Here is a 21,518-nt window from a genome sequence, read left to right on the forward strand (position 1 = left end):
TTCATTCCAGTGCGAGGAAGGGGAGTCCAGAAGGATTGCAGGCTGAGGGAAGCCTGAGTTATATTTCAAAGTTCAGGTCCTGGAAATTTATAGCAAAGCCCTATTTCAAAAATGAATAAGCAAAAATAATACTCTGACAGTATCAATGCAAAATATCTACCCTCAAACATACATATTTGCCATTGCATATTCTTAACAATGATTGTGTATTGTAATAAAATATTCATGTATTGCGTACAGTATGCCGTTTTCAACTATACAATTCAGCAGTATTAAATGCATCCAAGTTGTATTAAGCATCACTGTTTTCTCATCGCAAAAATGTCTATCACTCCTAAAGGAAATTCTATATCTATTAAACGTTCCTTCCTCCTTTTTCTTCTGCCACTGCTCCAAACTTTCTGTTTCTGAATTTATTCTTCTCACTATTTCACTTAAGCATAATTATATAATATTTGCTCTGATTCTGTCCGATTCTTTAAGTACCACATTTTCAAGATTATAGCACTGATCAGTACTTCATTTTTATAACTGAACAAGATTCTATTTTATGGACATACCATATTTTACATGTCTACTCCATCATTTTAAATAACTTAATTGATTTCCAGAATATGTGTATTTGGTAAGGTTGGGAATACTTTAAATTTTCTCATTACTTAACTTTAAAAAGAGAAGTATGGGTCATGATCACTAGCTTTCTGGCCATGAGATTAATATAATATATATATCAGGTTACGCTTTTATGTAGATTCAAGAATCAGTTACTAGAATGTATGGTGCAAAAGCTTCAAAGCCTGCAGAATAAAGTGCATGCAAATAAGTCTCCACCCCAGGCCACTGACAATATTTGACCACTGTAGTTCACAAACAAGTGACTATCTGATTACCTGTTAAATCCAATGGAGCATGAAGGTTTCTTTCATTTTCTAATCAGTGATGCAGTCAATAGATGGGACAGAGGTCTCTTTCCTTTAAGTTTCACTGAAAAATTACACCAGGATGATTTTCAGACGAATTGAAGTGACCAAGAGCATGCAGGAGGGATCTCTTTCTTCCCAGCACCTTTCTAAGCAGATGCTTCTATTGCACATATAATTTCTGTGGGACAGCTGCAACATTAGTCCCTTAATTCCCACAGAAACAGGGAAGAATCCCCAAATACAATGCACATGTAAGATAAGGAAGACCATGAAGTCTGGAATTCAACTCTAAATTGGGAGTCAAAGTCTCCTCCCCACTCTGCACACTAAGATCCAAGATCACAGATTGCCAGCACAAGGGTGAAGGCCAGCTTATAGAGACATTCAGAAAAAAAATCTGCCTACTTCTGCATTGCGTTCAGAGCTCTGCATTCAAGGCAAGACTTAAGATGTTTGAAATTGTGAATAGGAAGAACATGGAGCATGCTATGCTTCTGGTCTGGTCACTAAATCAAGGTTATTAATTTACAGTCATGACAGAGTTTCATTCACATCCATAATTTGTATTTTGTCCTTGAATTGGGCATGCACTGAATATTTTACTTTTTAGAAACAATGTTGCATACCTTTGAGGATAAAGATGAAAAATAACTGTCACAAGGTTGGTGTTAGAATGCCAGTAATTCAATAAAAATCTTTCTGTTTCCTCTAGTCTCCCAAATCAGCATTTATTAGTGCTGCTAAAAAGGCAAGATTGAAGTCCAATCCAGTCAAAGTACGCTTTTCCGAAGAGGTCATCATCAATGGTCAGGTGTCGGTGAGTTTTCAACTTATCTGTGTTGTTATGCAGAGAGTCATTGAGCCAGGGGCTTTTTGTTCAAGGCAAGCCAATAATGCTACTAGAATGTTCATTCTGGACATGCTTCTTGTCTTTCACGAGGGTGTCAAGTCTCAAGACTGAAAGGGACTTGCCCTACCACCTCCTTGCCTCTTAGTTCTAAACAACAAGAATAGGATCTAACCGAGTGACTCCTATGTCACTTACTGCATGACACTCACTGCTTTGATCTAGGAGCACTAGCATTGCCTCAGTTATATTTGGTAAAAATGAGCTTCCTTTGAAATTTCTACTTCTTGTGCCAGTTGCCAATTAAGTATGCTTCCTCAGAATAACCTTTTATATATTTGTGAAAAGAATTATGTTTCCCTTGTGTGTGTGTGTGTGTGTGTTGTGTGTGTGTGTGTCTGTGTGTGTGTGTGTGAATATCAAAGTAGTTAAAAGTACAGATTTCATATATAAAGCAGGAACTAAGAACCCGCAAGTACCTACAAAAAGGTCTTCAGCATAGATAATGCAAAAACCAAGAGGATATTTCATTTTCAACATGTTCCAAAGAAGATAGAAATGTGGGTACTCTCTCATTTTTGGTTTTGGTTTAGGTTTTAGGAAACCGTTACCTAGAGTGCTAATAGCTTTGAAGACCTTGGAGATACCAGATTTTTGTTGTTGAAGGTTATTGGTTCTGATCGGTGTTTGTTTTTCTTGTTTGTTTGTTTTTAATGACTCTATAAGGATACATCTTCATCTGTGATCTGTTTGCTATGGATCACGAACTCTTTTCTGAAGTTAGCCCTGGATGTGGATTGAAAGCTGTGGACATGCATATCCTGGGCAAGGAACTTATGAGTCTTCTTATCACTAACCCAACTTAGGGCTGTCCAACTTGGACACCAGAAAATGAAAATGTGTGATAATTGTCCTTGAGTTGTGATAAAATACCAAGCCTATATATATATATATCTTCAAGGAGAAATGATCTTTGCAGTAGCAGCGTGTTCAGTTCCTGTTCCTTGGGTCTTCATCTTTGGCCTGTGGTAAGGCACAATATAATGGCAGCGAGAATTCTTACAAGCAGAGACTGCTCAGCTCACAACATCCAGGAAAAAGATAGAAATTGAGATAGAGATGGATAGGGAAAGGAAAGAAAGAGAGCAATAGAAAATATGGAGCGAGAAAAGAAGAATCTGTAAAGGGGACCTGATACTTTCTCTCTGTTATTCCATCTAAACTCTTAAGCTATTTGATGACACCGCTTATATTCAGGACAGGTCTTCTCCCCTCTGCCAATCATCTTTGAAAATGTCCTCACAGTACGCCTAGAGGCTCTCAAGCAAAACTAGTTGACAATCAAGATTAAGTATCATGGCAGGTCGATCTGACAAACCGTTGGGGCACTTGTGAGAAAGGTCTGAGGTTGTCCCAGTTAGCCTGTGGGAATTTTGGACTTCCCCATGAACTTGATACACTCCGCTCACTGAAATAGATCTACAGATGTCACCAATTCAGAATCCTGTCCCCCTGTAGAGGAGTGGAGGATTCCAAACATTAAAAAAAGGACAAGTACATCACATCAAAAATTCATCAGAAAATTACCTTTCCACTCCAGGGTTTCTCAGCCTGATGACTGGACATCTAAAGAGAGAATAATAGTCTAGAAGCTGTAGGGATAATGTCATTTCGACCCTGTTTATAACAGAGCTCATATGAGGCAGCTGTCCTATGAGGACACTGCTGCAAGGCCAGAGGTCTTCTGCAGTCTCCACTGCCTTGCCAAGATGCTATCAAGATAGGACCTTCAGATGTTCATCTACCCTGCAGCCCATGTGATTTCAGTTTTTTGAACCTACTCTTCTCAGTCACAGGAAGCCTTGTTTTCTGAACTTAAAGCCAAGCTTACTCAGTGAGTCAGGCAGCAAGGAGGTCACAGGGAAATGGTATGGCAGTAGAAATGAGAAGAAATTCAGAAAAAGAAAGGGGCAGTGAAAGTCAGGGGACCAGTTAGAGATTTGTAAGTGTTGAGTTTGCTCAGACTGTAAAACACTTATAAGTATCCATGTATGTGATCTTCAGTTCCTCCATCTTCAAGCCAAAGGACACGTGGCTTTGCTATTTCTAAGTTCCCAACAATCCTCATGACTCTGTAGCACCAAATACGTGGACATGACAGAGTTCACTCCAAGGACCGATGGATCTTACGTGGGTGTGTCAACTTCTCCTTCATCACCTCTCCTGGTAGCCAATTAAAGAAAACATCCTCAGGAATATATTTCTCAGGTTCAGTCTTAGCCATATTTCAAAATGGCATCACTGTTGGGGTTATTTCTAGATTGTGATGTTATGAGCTGTACATTATAGCCTAGACTTAGCACTTGTCTTTTTTGTGTGTGTGGCACTGGGAATGCGATGCAGAACCCACCCACGTGCCGGGTTTCTCGATAGGCTTTTGTCAAACTAGAGACACCCGGGATGAGGAAAATGCATTTGAAGGGTTGCTTCCGTCAGATTGGCCTGTCAGCATGTCTCTGGGATTCTCGTGATTGCTAATTGATGGAGGAGGGCCCAGAGCATCCTGAACACTGCCATGTATGGGCAGGTAGTCCTGCATACATAGGAATAGAAGCTGAATGTTAGCCTGGGAAAAACTAGTAAGGAGCATTCCTCTGTGTTCTCTGCTTTGGTCCCTGCTTCCCGGTCCTGTCTTGAGTTCCTGCCCTAGCTTCCTCTAATGATGGACTGTAACCTGTAAGCTAAAATAAACCCTTGTCTCTCCAGGTTCTTTTCTACATGGTGTTTTGGTGTTTTATTTTGTTTTATTTTGTTTTGAACAACAAACAATAACAAAAAGCTAACTAGGACATGAGGCAATTGCTCTACCACTAAGCTAAGAGCTTCAGTCGTATCTTTTTTTCTCTTTTAGCACACTAGTGTGACTCTTATATTTTCCTTTTGAGTTGAGAAACATTCCTAAATGGGTTACAAAGAATTTCAAAAACATAACTTTACCCCTGAGCTTCTTAATACTTGTGACTCATTTGCATGACCACCACCAGGGACCAGCAGTCTCCTGTCACACAGCATCATTTATGGTCCTCATTTTGTTCATTTAATCCTGATCTGAAAAAGTCAAAGCTTGTGGATCCAAACACAGATGCTTGGCTACAAAGGAATTATGTCTGTAATAATGTTTTCCACTGGGGAATCTTGCTTTTTTAAAAAAAAAAGCTTCTGATTTTTCTGATGAGCAAAATGTCTTGTGCACTAGTAGCTGGAAAACAATATTGGTATGAATACCTTAGTTCATATACCCCTAACGGAATACCTGGTTGACCTTTGAACTTTTGTTGCTTTATTCTTTATTATATTGTGATAAGAAGAAACAATACACACAAGTGGCTACTGCCAGGAGTGGGATTCTAATTTGACTGACCTTCACAGCTACTATTTATCTTTTGTGTTGTTAAACAGGAAACTGTTAAAGACAATTCACTTCTTTTTATGCCAAATGTTTTGAAAGTCTACTTGGAAAATGGACAGACCAAATCCTTTCGCTTTGACTGCAGCACTTCCATTAAGGTAAGATGACACTGGAGCCTCTATGCCTGTGCTCATTACAGAAAATCAAACCTAGTCAGAATGGACAAACTAAGAAGTGCTCTGTTCTTTTTGTCCCTATGGGTGCTACAAACAACATGACATGCTATCTATGGAGAGACACCAGGGCTAGCCATTTTCTTGCAACTGCAGATTACTTAAAATACCATGACTGTCACCAAGAAAGTTTGGCACCCCGCCCAAAGCCAACAGAATTTCCCAGCAATGTCAGCCTCCGAGAAGATTAGGATGTTAACAGTTAATTGAATATCTGCCACTTTTGTGTCCAGCAAAAACAAGGGGTAGAGTAATGTAAAGATAACATTTATTTTCGGTTGCTGTAACCAATTGCTCAAGATTGCTATATAACAAGCAGAACTGAGGTGTGCTTCTCAGGAGGGGATTAAAGTAAGTGCCACCATGCAGTCTCAGGATTTCTGATCCATGGGTGAGTTTTACATAATAGGTTTGGTAGCAAAGCATATGGAACCCCCCCCATGCTTCTTTCTTGGAAAAGAAAAGTACATATTCTCTTTTTTTATTGTACAAAAGTATGTTCAAAAATTGATTGCTCCCTAATGTCTCATCAGCCTAAAATAGGCTTTCTTCAAATGGCACAGTCAGAAAGATTTTATGGAGGTAAAAATGTACCTAGTGATGATCTGTACCATAATCTAGCAAGAATATCAAGTCTGTGTTTAAAATGTCTATCAATAGTCAACCATTAATTCTGTGTGTTTGAAAGGACTCGGAGTAGACCTCACCTGTGCAAATGGTTCTACAAAGCCCACTTGCTGTGCATCTTACTGTCATAATACCAGCAAGCAGCTGGGTTTAAATTGCCTTAAATACACGGTGATTCAGTTGGCAGTAGAAGGCACAATATTAGTAGATGGGTGTAGGAGCACTAAGTCATCCTTAATTGCCCCAGATGAAATACTAGTTCCCTTCATATAAGACTGCTACTTTGAAATGGTGATGACTGAGAAAATCGTTTTCTTTTTTTCTTCCTATTCAATACAAATGTATGATGAGAGAATATCTAACAATTGATCAACTAACAGGGTGGGGTGGGCTCTGCAAATTCTTTCTGGAAAGAGCAAGAGAGCAATTATTTTAGGCTTTGGGGGGCCACCTGATGTCTGTAAGAATTATAGGATTCTTTTGTTGCATTTAGGAAACAAACACAGGAATGGGTCATTGAGAGTTCCTTGAGACCACCCTGTAGGTAAATGACCTTCTTGAGGAACACCCAGCACGCAACCATTTGTCCTCTCACACTCTACTTCCTTTCAGAAGAGAGTGAAATGCTGGGTTCAACAAAGAAAGTCAGCCCATAGGCATGGTCTAGGAGAACTCATATACATATCTTCCAGTGTCACCTCTTCATGGACACCTACAGGCAGTGTTTTATTCTTCTGGAAATGATGTAGTTGTATGCACAGTGTATTACTAAGAAAACTCCCCCTTTGTCTTAGTGTCCAGAGTTTTTATTGGAGATTGGTCACCACATAGACATGGCTGGCTTTGGTGCCTTATCTCTCTAGTTGTCAAGTTGATATTTCAAGGTCCAAGTCTATTTGTGTGCTAGCCTTAGCATAAACTATGTGCTATGGTCCAGGGCTCTAGATAAAGCATAATGACTCCTGCCAAACAGGCCTATGAAGACCTAAGGTTCTTTCCTAAGAGTGAGATGATAGACTCACATCTTTCTTTAGGCAAGGCTAATCCATTCCTGCACACAGATTTGGTGAGCAAATGGGGATGACCATCTGGACCATTGTTTTTGCAGACCCTGAAACCCATGTACACAAGTACATTGCTGCAAATCTCTCTGCCCTTACGGACTTATTCTGTGTTCCCTGCTTCTCAGCTCCTTGCTGTTACACCTCCTACCTCACTTAAGGATGTGTTGAGACTTGAGTACATATCTTACCAGAAATCAATCTAAACTGAAGAAAGGGTCTGTTGTTCATTCCTCCAGGCCTCTTTATTATAGGAACTCACATTAAACTGAGTTTGATTTCCTAGTGGAGTACAGTTGACAATGAGAAAACCAGGAGCTGTGCAAAGAGTTCACATCAAATTCAAGTTCTCTCATCATGCACCTAACAGCCTTATTAGCACAGCAGACACTGGTTGTTGGACATAACAGAAATCATGCTGTGATGAAAGGAAGGTGACACCTCCTGAATACAAGTTGCCAGCATTCTCATTACAGACTTATGATAGGGAGTAGGTATCAGAATCATTTCTACTGTCCCTGCTACTGGTTTACAAAAATGTCACATAGAGTTCATGTAGACACACAAAATTTGGCTTGTGTTTCTCTTTCCTGGATTTTGTGCAAAAAATAAAAATAAAAATTAAGTTATAAAGCAGGGAACCTTTTAGGTGACATTCACTAAAATCAAGGAATTTTTGTTGAACAATTATTCTCCGGGGGTGGGTGTGGTTGGCTATTGTGGATTTTGTTTTAATGGGGCTAAAGGGGCAATCAAGCAGACTCAAATAACGTGGAAAACCCACTTCACGTATGAGAATATTTTTCTACCTTTGCAACTATTGAGGTGTTAGAATACATAGTTCTTTTTTGTGACTGCCCTGTGCATTGTTAAGGTACTTAACAGTATCCCTACTCGACTCACTAATGACATCCCCAACCCTGCTGTGCCAACCAAAGGATATCTCCAAAAATGTCCAAATGTCCATTTCTTCCCATTGAGAAGCTCTGCTCTACAGAATTTAGACACGTGACAAAAATTATCTTGAAGAGAGGTCATTTGCTAGTTTCAAATCTACGAAGAAGAATAAAGGCTGAGGAGATTAGCTGTGCAATGCAGAACAGCCTTTATTTGTATAGTCAATACTTTCTGACTATAAATGCTTAATCCTATAAAAGATTACAGGCATAGCTTGCTCATTTTAATTTTCCCAGGGATGTAAAATGAATATGCACTGTTACGGTGGTGTTCTCTGAGTAAATGGCATTATAATAAATGCTTTGTGCGTATGAACACATTTGATTCCTATATCCATTCCAAGGCAGGCATAATTATCACTTCCAGTTTACAGGTAGGGAAACTGAGATACTTATAGGTTAAATAACTACCCAGCACTGTGAAGTTTATAAGCATGAGAGCTGGGATTAGAAACAAGACTTTCCTGGGAGCTTCAAAGCTTCCAATCTCTTGCAGAATATGCTGGGTCCAGCATACTATTGGGGGCAGGAGTAAGATGGTAGATATTGCAGGCCACACCAGCCACTGCACAACTCTGTTTCCGCAGTATTCGGATATTAAATCAACCATGGACAGAGATGGATTAACTCTGTCTCAATAAAACTTTATTTACAAAAATGGGTGGTGGACTAGATTTGGTATGCAAGGCATACTTTACTGGTCCCTGGGCTAGAGCACTTTCAGAGCTGGTTTCATTGTTTCCTCATTTAGAGAAGAAGAGAATGAAACTAACGCTTTATCCATTAAGAAAAAAAATCCTTTCCAATTTAGAACATTACATGGGGACTGCAGAGATTGCTCAGTGGTTAAGGACAGTGGCTGCTCTTCTAGAGGACTTGGCTTTGATTCCCAGCACCTACATGGTGGCTGCTGTAACTCCAGTTCCAAGGGATCTGATGCCTTACGTCTAGCCTCCTTGAGCATCAGGCATACAAATTCTGCACAGTGCATATGCAGTCAAATCATCTATATAAATTTAAGAGAAATAAAAAGGAACTTTATATGATCAATAAGCTTCTCTTCTATTTCAGGATGTAAAGCTTAAATAAACGTATCACTTTCTGGACATGGTAGACTCTAAAAGATAAAGTGGACAGTGTTGATTTTGATCTCTTCATGTCCCTGTTTGTTCTGTAAGGATGTCATCTTAACTCTGCAAGAGAAGCTGTCTATCAAAGGCATTGAGCACTTCTCTCTCATGCTGGAGCAGAGAACTGAAGGGGCCGGCACCAAGCTGCTCTTACTTCATGAACAGGAGACACTCACTCAGGTCTGTGATGTACACCCCAAGAATGCTGCTACTATAGAAAACTGAGTCTGTGGTGTCTCAGGATGCCCTTCCTCCAGTCCTCTCCCTGTAGCTGCTTTATACCCTATGTCCTCTCTTGCAGAAGCACCACCTTCATAATGAATGCATTTGATGCCTCAGGGAGATTCCCCCCCACCCCCAGCCAGTCTGCCATAGATTTTCAGTTGATCTCTAAGATTTGTCATTGGAAGGCCAGGCAAATACTGGAATGTAGCTCTACAGCGTGACATTTTCTGTTAGTGCAATGGCTTCTTTGCTTGTTTTGGTCTCTAGTCTCTTCAAAGTCATTAAAAACACAATTGTTTCTGAGAGTATGAAGAATAAGTCAAAGTCATCTTTGCTGTCTTTGGTTCTGGATACATACTCACGGCTATTTTTGGAAACTTGCAATCACTACCTTAGTCCTGAACACTATGACTATGTGATCTACCTATGTGTCCCAATTCCTGGTTCCCAAGATTCCACCCCATCTGTTCTCGGGGGAGACATGCCAACTGTTTTCTGCTGTATTCAACATACCACCTTCACTTGGCTTAACTTCGAAAAAGCTGAGCATTTCAGTTGAGTCTTTAAGTATCCACAAAGTTTACTTACATAGGAAAGTTCATTGAGAGATAGCCGTAAAAACAGAGCATGAGGGGACAGAGGGGATATCTGCAACTGAAGCAGCAAGTTACTACTGGGGCAACAGAAGGAGAGGAAGCACTGTCGTGCTAAAGTGCTTCTTATTTGATACATAATTAAAAGCAAGTGTCTGGGAGCTGGAGGATGGCTCAGCAGTTCAGAACATGATCTGCTGTTCTAGAGAACTAAGTTCAATTCGCAGAACCCATATCAGGTGGTTTCACAACTGCCTGGGACTCCAGCTCCAGGAGATCTACCACCTCTGGCCTCTACAGGAACCTGAGCTCACATGCACACACATAAGGAAAAATAAAAATAATTCATTAAACAAAAAATCAAGAACTAGTACTCCACATATCCTTGAATCGCTTTACTCTTTTGACAGAATCCAATGGGATGCAATGAATTAGAAAAACTGCCATGAGTTTTGATTTCTATTTCTGTATCTGAACTTGACCTATGATGTTCATCAAGTTTAAGTCTACATAGTGTCCTTTAGAGCCACTTGCAAAATACCACATGGGAAAATAGATCTTAGAAATAGATGGCTCATTTTAGACACTGTCATAAGGAAACGGCCACTTTTATTCAAAACCCTTTAACTGAGAGCTCAATGTGTGTCTACGTTCCCCTAGAAGCAAAACTTTAACCAAAGGCTTGAACATGTGGAAATTCCATGAAAGATTATGAGAGAAGCTGGGACAGGAGTGGAAAATGGACATGGAGCAAATTGGAGAGTCACTAAAAATGGCTCAACAAGCCAGTTTGCACCATATGACCTGAACCTCGCCTTAAGAGAGCTCTGATTAACAACTTAGAACACTTGTCAGTGGCACTTCACCTGGGTGTGTTGAGCAAGAAGTTGGCCCGTCATGGGCTATACCTGAAAATTCTTCAAACTCCTGGTCCATCAAATAGTCAGAGTAAATTAACATGTAGTAAATAACCTTTAGCTTGCAGCAGTAAATGACAAAAGCGGTGTGCAGCCCATGTGTTCTTGAGTCTAATGAAACGTTCCACAACTTTCTTTTTCTCCTTATAGTTCTGTTCAAACCTTTGCCTACTACATGGGCCTATGGGGAACCTTTATGGTGATTTAGGTGAATAAACATTCAAAATTTTTCCTGATCTTATATATCTAACACTTAAGAAAATGCATTAAACAGCCTGAAAGAAAGCAGTGGCCTACTTTGAATCACCCCACACAATGCAGCCATTGCAGACTCAGAACAGGATATGAATCCATGTCATGTCGCTGTATGTGTACGAACTCTTATCATCTCTTGTCTCCTGTACTGCTTTCCCTTTCCTTTCCCAGCCTCCCCTTTAAACTTTCCTAGAACAAGTCCCTGTACATACAAAGCCTTACCTCCGAGTCTGCTCCTAGGAACTCCAGTCTCACACAAAGGCAAATTTGAAGCTTTTATTGACATAGAAAGGGAATTTTGATTCTGTGGTCCTCTGCCCTTTTGTAGTCAGCACTGAAGGATTTTGAAATGATGTGTTTGCTCTTCCAGGTGACACAGAGGCCGAGTTCCCATAAGATGAGGTGTCTTTTCCGAATCAGTTTTGTTCCCAAGGATCCCATTGACCTGTTAAGGAGAGATCCAGTTGCTTTCGAGTATCTCTATGTTCAGGTAGGTAAAATTTTCTGATTGTTCCATAGGAATATGGAGGTACATGACTGAGCTCCTCGGTGTTTTTTGTTTTCGTTTTTCTTTTTCTTTCCATGTTCCCCTAAGCTTGATGAATTATAAGATAAGTAGATTGTGTCCTTTTCATTTTCATATTTGATTCAAAAATAATTCATTGCTCCCATAAAGGTTGCAAGAATAGTGCTCTTCATCCTCCACCCAGATTTACCCGTTGTTAATATTTTCTTCCATATACCTGATATTTAATGAAGGTACATAATCCTTGTCTTTTTCATCACAGAAATTTATACATAAACATATTCTTTTTCTACAACACATGAAAGCTAGTTACTTGTACCATGTATTATTTTTTACTTTTAAATATAGTATGTATTTTCCAATAACAAGGACAATTTCTTATAGAAACTCTGTCCAATTAAAAAAAATCAAGAAGTGGGACATCGATGTGTGCTCCTTATCTCTTCTTTTATCTACCTTTAAAATGATGCCTATTGCCCCCAAATATCATTTAGGCTCTCAGTGTCCTTAAGTCAGTGTCATTCCTTATCCCCCTTCTGTCACTTTTGTGACATTGAGTTTTGAGAAGTACCAATCAGATATTTTACAGAAATCCTTCCATTTGGGTTTCCCTAGTATGTTCTCACAATTAGGTTGAAGTTATGAATTTGCAAAGAATGATATAAGTGACTGTCCTCTTCAGTATAGCATATGAAGAGCCACATGGTGCCAATTTATCCTTCTAATTGAGAGACTAACTTTGACACTTACGTGGGTTGTGTCCCTGTAAAAATTAATAATTTTTCTTTTATAATGAATAAGAAATTAGTGGCAAGTCATTTGTGACTTTTATCATCTTATATTTCATCAAATTGTCACCCACTAATTTTTATTAATAGTATTAATTGGTGATTCTTACATGAATCTATTGTTATCATACTGATTTAAAATGACATATCTAATCTCATTATGTCTCTTTTGTTGATCAGTTGGCATACTGTATGAGTTGTCCCTTCTCCAAATGTCTATTGATTCATTTCGGTACTTAAATTTCTCTAAGACATTGTGATAACAATTACAATGGAATTAATAATTTTCAAATTTGTAAGATTCTAACATATATATATACACACAAATACATATATATTAGAATATATATTCTCTAGATGGTCTATTTTATTCTGGAATATAATTGTCCCCAAAATAAAACTTCCTGGGATAAGCATTTGGAATTATTTGCCCCAGAGCAAATCTATTGATATAAACATGTGGATAAGTTTACATGATTCAATATCTGGGAGCTATTCTTGTATTTTTGTAAATCTATCTTACTGTGCTTACTAAATTTTTCAAATGCATTTGGAATAAACATTAATCTATTTATTGGAGCTGGAGAGGTAACTTAACCATTAAGAGTATTGGATGCTCTTCCAAAACACCCAAAATTGATCCCAGCATCTATGTGGCAGCTAACAACCACATGTAAATTCAGTTCCAAGGGAAGGAATGAGCACTTCTGGCTTCTGTGGGCACTGAATGCATTTGGTACACTGACATACATGTGGGTAAAACACCCATGCACATAAAAATAAAATCTCAAAAAGAAATCTATTTGTTTAGTGTGTGGTACACAATAATAGAAACACTAAGTGTTTATAAACATGTCTTTTATATTCACATATACAAATAAACCACAAATTGACGCAAAAGAATGTAGATATAAGGAGAAAGAAAAAAAGGTACGTGTGGCAAATTAGGAATGTTAGTATCAAGTGGCAATAATCCCTAGAGATCGGTATTGACATCAGAGAAAGAAGAAGCAGAGCATGCTACTACATTCTAGTATACAAGGATCCTCAGAAAAGAGCCCAATAGTTCTCCCTACCTACATAGTTTGGGGACAAGAGTATTTTTTAGCTGGAGAGTGTGATTAATGTTCATGAAGATAGCCCTGCATTTTCAAGATAAGTCTAAGCCTGTTTAGGGTATACATCCTATTTATCAAAAATAATTTTAAATGCATACTGCATTTTCCAACCTACACAGTGAGAGCAGCATGTTCTGGGATTTCTTGATGGTAAACTTAGAACACATACACCCGTTAATTGGCAACAGTACCCTCTGTTCCCCTAAGAGGTCAGGAAACCAAGGCAACTATGACTGAATGAAACAAAGAGGGCGATCCTCAGCTGATGGGTTCCTGTATCTTCTCTATACTCCTGCTGAGCATCTCTCAGAGGCTAGGTCACCTCAGCTAAGGCCTTGTGCTACAATTATTAGCTAGTTAACTGCAAATGAATAGCTCCAGGTTCCTGTTAGTATAAAGCTGGAGACAGTGAAATGCAGGGATGCGTTGTTTTCTATAATTACATTCTCGTCTTGATAACAGGATGGTGCTTTAAAACCATTCAGCTTCTGTTTAAACGCCACAAGAAGTCCACTGCCTCTGGAAAGGGGGACAAAACACAGCTGTGCTTGTCCTAGGGAAAGGAGACAAGGAGTCACTAAAGCTGATTATGCTGTGGTTAAGGCATGTTGGCTCAAATCAAACGCATGGAGAGTTTTCTCATTTGAAAGACTTCTTTTCTACCAGGGGACTGGCCTCAAAATATGACAACCTGTCTGGAGAGCTTGCCTGGGGACTGAAGGAAAAAGACTGATGATGTTTGTGTTTTCCTGCCTTGACTTTCATGTAGGTGGTGGATTATCTACCTCCTAACAGAATAGGCAGTGCGGGAGATACATAGCTATATACTGTAGGTGATGAAGACTAAAATCAAGTTACTATCACTTTATATATCCCCCTCAGAGAATAGGATATGAACATTATTTTGCCTCAAACTCTACATAGAAATAACTATATAGCAGAATGTGTTGTGAGTCTAAAATAACACATCTGTCTACTAGAAGTCAACAGGTCTCCTGTGTGCCCTTTTTGATTTTAAACTAATACAAAGATGCAATGAAATTGCCTGGAGAACAGAAGAGGAAGCAGAATCCATGCATAGCACTTTACAAAACCAAAATCAATTTAACTTAGCAGGATCCTAATGAGGACAGTCACCATAGGCCAGATGAAGCATGAAGATGCAAACCGATTTAGTAGTGATAATCTGTATTCATCTCTGAGTCATTAATGGCCCATGAGGGCTTTTTACAAATTTTAGTATATATATTAAGAGTAAACTCTAATAATCCAGACTGTTGTAATCCATAATGATAATATGCTTGCTGACACTTGTCCTGTCCACTCTGTTCAGAAAAAAAAGTTGTTTATACCAATTAGTAAATGAGATAGAAATCTCAAATTAACCAAAATCTTGGCAAACATGTATTGTTTTCCTCTTAAGTATATATTAATTATAAATGAACTTTTTATAAGCCTACACTAGACCCTCTTAGAACCTCTACTATTCATTCACTTGTGAGAATGTATTTATGTGATATATTTAAGAGTTAAAAAATAATGATTAATCTCTCATACATATATATATACACATATACATAAACATGTAATTCATATTGCACACTACCTCTCCCTCTCCATGATCATTCTTAGCTAATTATATAATAATTAAGTGACTAATTGCCTTGTCAAAAGATCTATCCAGGATGTGCTAAATGTATATTTTTACTGTTCTATTCCTGTGTTGTTGAAGCACCATGATGAAGGCAACTTGTTTTTAAAGCATTTGATTGGGGTCTTGCTTATAATTTCAAAGGGCTCATGATATTATGGTGAAGAGCATGATGGCAAGCAGACAGGCAGATATTTGGTTGGAACAGAAGCCAAAATTGAGAATGGCATGGGCTTTGAAGTTTCCAAAGCCCACCCTTCAACACCCCCCTGCTCCACACCTGCCTGAACACAGCCACACCTCCTAATCCTTCCCAAATAGTTCCACTGACTATAGACCAAATATTTAAATATGTAAACCTATGGGGGACATTCTTGTTCAAACCACCACAGCAAGGCAAAACAGAAATTGAAAAAAAATGTTTCTGGCCAGAATTCTTAGAAAAACTAAAAATAATGGCTCATGTTTCTACAGCACATCCTATTTTATGAATTAATCACCTTAAGGCTATCATGGCAGCCTTAAAAGTTAGTTAGCTCTCAAGTCAATTGTTCTTAAGGGTTCATACATTTTTAGATAAATAAATAAAACTAACATGTTATGCTATGGTAATTGTATTAATGTAGATAGATCCTCCCAAATATATAACCTGAGTTTTTATATCTAAATTCTATACAAATAGAAAAGAAAAAAAACAGCTTCTGTTGTAAATCCTTATGCAATAGCAGTCTTCAAACATGTTATTTGAAAATTGACCTTTCCCAAAACAGATTTTGGGGCTGGGACAATATCTCATCCCATAAAGAACATGAGGACATGAGTTTGTTCCCCGGAGCCCACATTAACCAAAAGTAAGACCTAGAAGCACATGCTAGCAACTACAGTAACAGGGAACCAAAGATAGGCAGATCATGGAAGCCTGCCTGCCAGCCAGCCTAGCCTGAGAATTTACCGAGCCTTGGAAAATTCCGGGCCAGTGAGAAATGCTGGCTAAATATTGAAAAAAAAAAGTATGGCTCTTGAAGAACAACATCCAAAGTTGTCCTTTGACCTACATACATATACAGTTGAGAGCTAACTAACTTTTAAGGTTGCCATGATAGCCCGAAGGTGATTAATTCATAAAATGGCACATATATGCATATGCACCAACTGAAAGCTCTAAAATTAAAGCAAGTGTTCCCTTTTAGTTTGCTGAAAGTTATGCCATGTTACATTAGAGCAACCACTACATTGCTGTCAGGGTTTCCTGGGCCTCATTTTGGGGGGTACATGTGTGCACATCTTAAGCATATGAGCACACACTACATTCTAGGTTTCTAGTCTCTTAGGGGACTGTTGAAAGCAACCTATCTAGGCTATTAACACCTTGGAGCCATAATTGACCGCCTCAAGCGCTGTACCTGATTGTTTAAACAAAAATAAACAAAACAAAGTGGCAACTTTCAATTGTTTTCAGGGTGGGGTGGGCAGGTATGCCTCAAGCTTGCTAGATCTTGCTTCTTGACATACCCTCTTCAAACATGACCTGCTGGGTATTCCAGAAAGCTTTAAGATTTTTTTCAGGGAAACATACAGGAAAGACCCTATCAGGGGTGAATTGGGAGAAGTAGACTCACTTAGCAATGAAGCCGTGGACTGAGAAATATGCATCTATTTTACATCCATACATAAGACACAAAATGTAAGATGCAGTACGTATGCAGTGTTTTAACATTACATACAGAAGCCATGCAATGGTACCTGGACCTAAGTTCATAAAACCAGTATATGAGATAATTACTCACGGCCTTCTCTTAAAAAGAAAGCAAAAAAATAAATGCAGCATGGGTTTCCCTTTTATGTGTATTTGATACAAGGCAAAGAATACAATAAGGATGCAGGAAAAGAAATATTTTTCTAGACTAGAATCCAGTTTTCAGTTTAAAAATCACTCAGCACACACAGACACACACACACAGAGAGAGAGAGAGAGAGAGAGAGAGAGAGAGAGAGAGAGAGAGAGAGAGACTGCTCACATGTTCTACATGTTCCTTCTGTTCCCAGCTCCAAACTTTGCTCCTAACAAGGGAGAGGAATACAGTACTCACTTCTAGTCTCTGTGGTCACAAAGGACCTTAACTACAGCACATGCTTAGCCACTTTGGTTGACAGCGTTGCAGTCTGGGTATTTCACCCAGGCTGGCCTTCATTATGATGGTTTGAATACGAATGGCCCCTAGAGGCTCATATATTTGAATGCTTAGTCCCCAGTGGGTGGCGCTGTTCGTGGAGGATTAGTTTGTCCCTGTTAGCAGTGGTGTGACACTGAAGGTAACCTTTGAACTTTCAAAACTCCACATCATTCCAAGTTAGGTCTTTCCCTCCCCGCTTTGATTAAGGATGTGAGTCTTCAACCACTGCTCTAGCACCATGCCTACCTGCATGCTGCCATGCTTTCTACCATGAAGATCAGTCCCTCACCTTCTGAAACAATAACACCCCCATAAGTTCATCTTTCTAAAAGTTGCCTTGTTCACAATACTTAGAAAAGCCACAGAAAAGTTACAAGACATCCACCTATCCTGGCCTTACAAGTAGCTAAAACTATAGGCTATAATAACACTGTACATGGCCTATGTTTTGGCCCTAGCCACAAATTCTGTGAGTTGAACGAATTAATTACAGGAGATGTGGACTAATGCCCACATGATTACACATTTGAACTGGGAGCGCTGTGGCTGTTGAAATAGATGGAATGTTTTCATAGATACCCCAATAGCACTCACCAATGCTTGTGCTAGATAAAGCATGTGTACATCTCCTGTAATCCTCAAACAGCTCTAATGGACTGGTGCCTATAAGCCCCACTCACCAATAAATAGAGGGCAAGAGTTCAAATCACGCTAATGTTTCAAACACGGTAGCTATGGTTGGCAAAGCCAGGACTGCAACCTCCAGTACAACACAAAATAAGAATAAGAATAACATAAACACATTTTTAGAAGTGTGCTTACAACTGCTAAGTACCATTCGAGGACTTCGCATTGTCAACTATTTTAGTCCTCACAAACACCCTGGTGGTTAAAAAACATCACTCTATTTTAGAGAAAGGAAAACCGAGGCCCCAGCGAGTTAGGAATTTGTGTGAAGATTAGAAGCCAGGAATCCAAGTCCAGCAGCAGCCTAGCTGCAAAACCCACATTCCTCCGCCAGTGTTTCAGTGTTCCTTTGCAGCACCTGTGTTTGGCAATTCCATCCCTAAATTCCTAATTATTTTTACAAAAAGCTAAATATTTAAATAACAGCTTGCCGATGACTGTTAAATGTTTTGTGTGGTCTCTGTGTTTGTGCAATTAAACACTGACTCGGCTCCAAGCAGCGCCGTGGAGATGTTTCTACATTTAGCCTCAGTGCCTTAGAAGTGAAGGTTGAAACACTGGGGGAATGGTTGTCACCTGTTCCTCTAAAGGCGGTGGAAGGCGGCTCGTGCGCTGACCAACTGCGCCCTCTGCTGGTCTCTTCACAGAGCTGTAACGATGTCGTTCAGGAGCGATTTGGACCAGAGCTGAAATACGACATTGCCTTGCGGCTGGCCGCTTTACAAATGTACATTGCTACTGTCACCACCAAACAGACGCAGAAAATCTCCCTCAAGTACATTGAGTAAGTGTTTACATTCGGTGTCATGGGATGCTGTGGGTTTTTCCTTACTCCTTTGTATCTGTTTGCAAAATTCACCTTGTTCATGGCAGACTATTTGTAAACTAGTGGCAAAATATACAAACATTTTGTCTTTTGTAATAGAAAAGATACATTTCTCACGTTTCTCACCTTTAGGAAATTGCAGTCAAGGTGAAAGGCATTTTTAAAAATAATGTGTAAGGCCTACTGATGCAGGCCTGTAATCTCAGCTACGCATGAGGGTGAGGAAGGAGAATCCCAAGTTCTAGGATTACAAAGTGAGTTCAAGGCCAAACTGAGAAACTTATTGAGAGCCCATCTCAGAATGTGGGGGCAAATGAGGATGAGCACATTCAGCACACAGGAATGACTTCAAAGATATTTGGGTAAACTGAGGTACAAAGTGATTAAATTGGTCATTACTTTCCCAAGACATATAACAGGGGTAGTGGCGGGGCACGGTTAAAACCCAGGCAGTGGGATGACTCTTTTGCCTTAGTTTATGTGATAGACTGAATTGTTTTTGGAACCTAGTTAGGGTTAGCCATCCCTAAAAAAATACACCAATCAAAGAGACAAGCAATGCGAAGAGAAGAAGAGAGGAAATTACTTTCATGTAGTTGAATTGAGAAGAGAAACAAGTAAAGGAGCTACTGAGCTCCGAATCTGTCTTCAGGATCCTGACAGGAGATATCTATTTAAACGGAGAGTTAGGTTTAAATAGAGGGCCAGAGGTGTATGTAACTCAGCAGTCTAGCCAAGTTCTGGTCCTGCCCACCGCTGACTCATCCTGTCTGCTCTCTGCTGCACAGTGTTCACATAAATTGTGGGGACTGTGAAATTTCTTCATAGGAGGCAAGTTTCTCCTCTGGATGGCACCAGGCGTCAGCCTTTGCCTCCTTCCAGCATGAAATTCCTGGAATCCATTTCCTAGGGGTTCTTTTTTGTCTTAATAGCCTGGTAGCACCAAGGTCTCTTTGGCATCCCTCCTCTATTGCCAGGGTGGTTAGAGCAGCAGTCCTCAACCTGCGGGTCACGATCCCTTTAAAGGGTCGAATGACTTTCACTGGGGTTGCCTAAGACCACTAGAAACCAGATATTTCCATTAGGATTCATCACCATAGCAAAATTATGGTATGAAGTAGCAACAAAAATAATTTTATGGCAGGGGTACACCATAACACTAGGAGCCGTGTTAAAGAGCTATATAGTATTAGGAAGGTTGAGAGCCATTTTTATAGAGGGACTTATTCTGAAGTGTCTTCACAGCAGTGTCCAAAGTAATGTCAGATGTCGGACCTGCTGCCTCACACCTATAATCCTTGTGTTGAGGGAGTCTTAGGAGAATCACAAGTTTGATGTCAGCCTAATGTATGGTAATAAGACCTTGTACATGAAAGAATCTGGAGGATGACTCCATAGTTAAAAGCATTTACTATTCTTTTATAGGACCTGAGTTTAGTTCCCAGTACCCACGTGGTGATTTACAGCCACTTGTAATTCCAGTCTCAGGAAACTGGCACCCTCTTCTGGCATCTCTAGGCACCAGGCATTCGGGTGTTGTACATACAATAATTCAGGTGAAACAATCATACACATTAAATCTTTCAAAAATGGAAATGCCACAAGCATAGTACCTTGGTATCTGTACAGGGGAATAGGGGAAAAAGAAAACTGTGAGGTGGCTGGCAAAAATGTCACACAACAAGTTGTCTGTGAACCGCAACTTGTTTGTAAACTATGAATGCCTTCTCTTGCCGAGTATGCTGTTTTACCAGCGGCATCCCTCTTAGGCCAAGAAAGGTCCGCTTTTCTTAGAAAATGGATGGTTTATATTACCTCCAGCTGATGAATCTACTTAAGGGTCACTCTTTAAGAGGGAATGCTTAGTCTCTCAGCAAGAGATACACTAACCTACAGCAAACACCACTTAATTCATCCTGGCAGCTCTTTAAGCTAACATGAAGGAGAACTAGTGTGTCAGAGCCTATGGCCAGATTGAAATCATACCTCCATGCCATTCTAAAATCTGTAGATTTCTTCTGATCTGCACTCAAAACCAGGATGGATGAATATAATCCCACTTTCCAAAGGCACTTTCCCAGGGGCATTTGCAAAGTACCGTGATGCCCCCCTAACTAACCTAGGGGCTGAGGTCCAGGTGCTGCCCCCAACGTCACTGTTCTGTCAACTCCCAATTTACCCACTGCCACCTAAATGATGAAAATCCCTCCCATGCGATGCAGTTGCCTGAGTGATTCATCTCTTTTTCTGTTACATACTCAGAGTAACTGTAGTCTGAGAGACTGTCGATTCAAAAACAAGTCTCCCATTAGCTGGACACATTCACATGTGCCCTCTACTATCTAAAGTTCTTAGGTACAGGTCAAGCTGGCTGCCATTTGAAATGGTACCTAGTCAACCTGAGAACAACCCCCTCATACAATTAAAATGCATTTGGGTGGCTTGGAACACAACCCAGTCACTAAAGTGCTAGCTGTGTAAGCATAAAGTCTAGAATTTAACCCTCAGAAGCTGTGCTTATATAGCTGGCCATGGCATGTGACATACACATATAATCCCAGCACTGGGGAAT

At 39.7% G+C, this 21,518-nt stretch overlaps 1 protein-coding gene across 8 annotated transcripts in view; it reads left to right on the forward strand.

The window, feature by feature from the left end:
- Nucleotides 1-21,518, forward strand: part of Frmpd4 (FERM and PDZ domain containing 4) — a 647,084-nt gene that overhangs the window by 601,673 nt on the left and 23,893 nt on the right. For all 8 annotated transcript variants that reach the window (XM_017601999.3, XM_063279932.1, XM_039099649.2 and 5 more), the window contains 5 exons: nt 1,636-1,740; nt 5,230-5,337; nt 9,235-9,366; nt 11,547-11,666; nt 18,768-18,904. In XM_017601999.3, coding sequence (XP_017457488.1) covers nt 1,636-1,740; nt 5,230-5,337; nt 9,235-9,366; nt 11,547-11,666; nt 18,768-18,904 — 602 coding nt within the window. The remainder of the gene's footprint in view (nt 1-1,635; nt 1,741-5,229; nt 5,338-9,234; nt 9,367-11,546; nt 11,667-18,767; nt 18,905-21,518) is intronic.

Source organism: Rattus norvegicus, chromosome X, assembly GCF_036323735.1.
Source record: "Rattus norvegicus strain BN/NHsdMcwi chromosome X, GRCr8, whole genome shotgun sequence".
NCBI classification, from domain to species: Eukaryota; Metazoa; Chordata; class Mammalia; order Rodentia; family Muridae; genus Rattus; species Rattus norvegicus.